At 42.2% G+C, this 2,587-nt stretch overlaps 1 protein-coding gene across 1 annotated transcript; it reads left to right on the top strand.

Annotated features, from left to right (window-relative positions):
• Positions 1–470: 470 nt before the first annotated feature.
• LOC138588642 (CUB and zona pellucida-like domain-containing protein 1) lies at positions 471–2,342 on the top strand. Its single transcript, XM_069658876.1, has 3 exons — positions 471–596; positions 1,732–1,945; positions 2,044–2,342. Exons 1-3 carry the CDS (start codon positions 471–473, stop codon positions 2,214–2,216), a joined length of 513 nt encoding a protein of 170 aa, XP_069514977.1. The 3' UTR covers positions 2,217–2,342.
• The last annotated feature ends 245 nt before the right edge of the window (positions 2,343–2,587 follow it).

A 2,587-nucleotide genomic window follows, 5' to 3' on the forward strand; every position in this document is an offset into this window, starting at 1 on the left:
GACGTGTGACAAACTTTGAGCAATTTCGTGTTAAAAATATGGTTTTGGCTTTATTACACATGATCCTTTTTTTAAAACATGCGTAGCTCTCAACATAATGTGTGTTTTTCAATGAAAATAAAAGGGATTGCACATCTCTTGCTCTAGTGGAAGCTAATGTGATCTGCAAGCAGTCCACAATGAGAGGAGAGGTTGACAAATCAACGTTTCCCAGACTACATGAGGATCATCTGCAGCTCAATGACCCGTCCAACGTCGTCTGCAGCCTGCAGACACACTCAAACAGCACTCATGTCATCGCCATCATCCCCCTCAACGCCTGCGGCACTCAGATCGAGGTAACGGGGTCATTTGTTCCTTTTTTAGTTGTTGCTTTTTCCTTCTTAACAGTGTGAGGACTGAATGCATATCCTCTTACTCTGCAGGAAGATGACGAGTACCTAAAGTTTAAAACAATAACTCCTCTGCCCATGAACTTTTTGATTTGCTCTGACAGGTGCAACGTGGACTCAACTGTTAGAATCCATTCTCCTGCCCATAGCAGACAGTTCAGGTTCAGCATGGAGGCCTTCAAGTTCATTGGCTTACACGACCAGGTGAAGAATGCACTTTGTGGTTAGACTGGAGAAACTCAAGTAACCCAAATTGTTTTTTTTTTAATCTAACGGAATTTATAAAATGATGTCTAAGTTGTTTGTGCAGTGCATGGGGACATTGAAATATCAATGCTTTCAGTCCATAGACTGTATAAAAAGATGGCCGACATGACAGCTCCCTAAAGTGAAGCTAAACCCTCTCTATCGCCCCCTGCTGACTGGCTGCAGTATAGCTCATAAAGCCCGCCTCCTCCATGTTAACAGATGGGACATGAGTCAAACTATAAAATCAAAATACACGTCAAAAACATTTTTCTCAAACATGGTTTCTGTCATTATAGTTAGTTCTTATCATGCTGATTTATGTCACAGTGTTCATTTTTCTGACAAGTTTACTTTGAATTAGTTATTTGATGCTATAAAAGGGGGCGTGGCCTCATGATTGACAGGAGATATAACTAACAGTAACACTAACACTACAGTCACTGAACTGTTCTGCTGTTAACTACACATGAGGGATATTTGTTGTTTTGTTGATCGGGTAAAGGTGTGTTCTGGTTAGAGGTAGGGGCGGTATGACAATACCGCGGCTCCACCAGCCCATCTCTACTGTGCAGACTCTGGCTCCAAATGTGCCAGATGACAGCGCCCACTGCGGGGTTATTTTGGCTTCACTTTTGTACAACGAGAGCAGATAGAGAGACACATTGTCTATCTTTATATACAGTCATTGCTCCAAATGTACAAGATGGAAGCACCTACCCCAGGGGATATTTTGCCCTCATTGTTGTACAGTGAGACGCCTTGTCAATCTTTGTATGCAGTCATTGTTTCAGTCCAGAAACAAAGTCCAGTAGTACATGGGGTAGCTGTGAAAAATGAAGATTACACCCACAAATATGTAGGAAAATGGGATGTTTATTTTATTTCATCTGGCAAATTTCTGACATATTTTCATAGATTAGAAAAAGTAACTTAGAGAAGTTATCCTGCGAACTTATTGTGCTGCAAAACATTTATTTCCATGACTTACAAATGGATGACCACAGTTTTCTTGTTGTATCTTGCCTCTCAGGGATCCTGCTGAAAACAGTTAATTTCCTGACATAACGAGCACATGTCCTGTTGTATTCAGGTGTACATCAGCTGCTCAGTCCTGATGTGTCAAGCAGGAGACCCCAACACCAGGTGCTCGCAGGGATGCCTCAACCCCACACTGTCCAATAATCCCCGCAATTACAAGCGTAAGAGAGCGGCTGTCACCCAGAGTACGGCGCACTTCATTTCCCAGGGTCCCCTGCACCTGAAGAGATCAGTGAGATCAGCATCAGACGGGACAGAAAGCCCAGGTAGGAAAACAGGAAGTGCTTTCTTCACAGCACACCTGCCTTGTTTGACTCCCAGTTTGGACATGATCAGATTCAAGTTGTGCTTCTCCTTTCTCCAGGGATCAACCTGAATCTCAACCTGGTTTTCATCGCTGGATGTCTTCTTGCAGCTGTTGGCATGATCAGCGGAGTGGCCGTGTACAAAGCCAAAATATCAGGGGTGAAATACCAGCCTCTGCCCACACTTGAAAGTCAAGGCAGCAGTGTGGGCAGAGAAACAATTCCATATTAATTACACTGGAATATAAGCAGTTATTTAGATTATGTCTGCTGAGGGATTTGGGTGTTCATGTATCTAATTATGTGCAAATTAAAATAGATTTGTCCACAGGTGTGTAACCTGAAGGAGGAGAGATGTGTACCTTTGGAAATGGGAAACCAGGAAATAAGTTTTATATCAATGAACTCTGATCATCTATCACTGCAGCTGCTGGGTGATTGTTCAGTGTTGTTTCTTGTCGTTGTGGGATCTGATTAAGCTTCACATCTGCTTCTAACTATGTCATGTTACAGTTTAAGACAAGTCACTTGATTGCTGACTTTTGTCTTTTGTAATCACAATAGTTTAAATAAAAATCTTTTTGAAGGCCATAATTTCATGCA

The sequence above is a fragment of the Semicossyphus pulcher genome, unplaced genomic scaffold, assembly GCF_022749685.1.
Source record: "Semicossyphus pulcher isolate SPU_LCO1_2020_fin unplaced genomic scaffold, fSemPul1.0.p SCAF_1, whole genome shotgun sequence".
NCBI lineage: Eukaryota > Metazoa > Chordata > Actinopteri > Labriformes > Labridae > Semicossyphus > Semicossyphus pulcher.

Bases quoted from the DNA above. Each gene is read 5' to 3' on its own strand.
- LOC138588642 (XM_069658876.1), top strand. From the start codon at position 471: ATGAACTTTTTGATTTGCTCTGACAGGTGCAACGTGGACTCAACTGTT. The intron at 597-1,731 runs GTGAAGAATGCA...TGTTGTATTCAG, and splicing joins TCATTGGCTTACACGACCAG to GTGTACATCAGCTGCTCAGT. The intron at 1,946-2,043 runs GTAGGAAAACAG...TCCTTTCTCCAG, and splicing joins AGACGGGACAGAAAGCCCAG to GGATCAACCTGAATCTCAAC.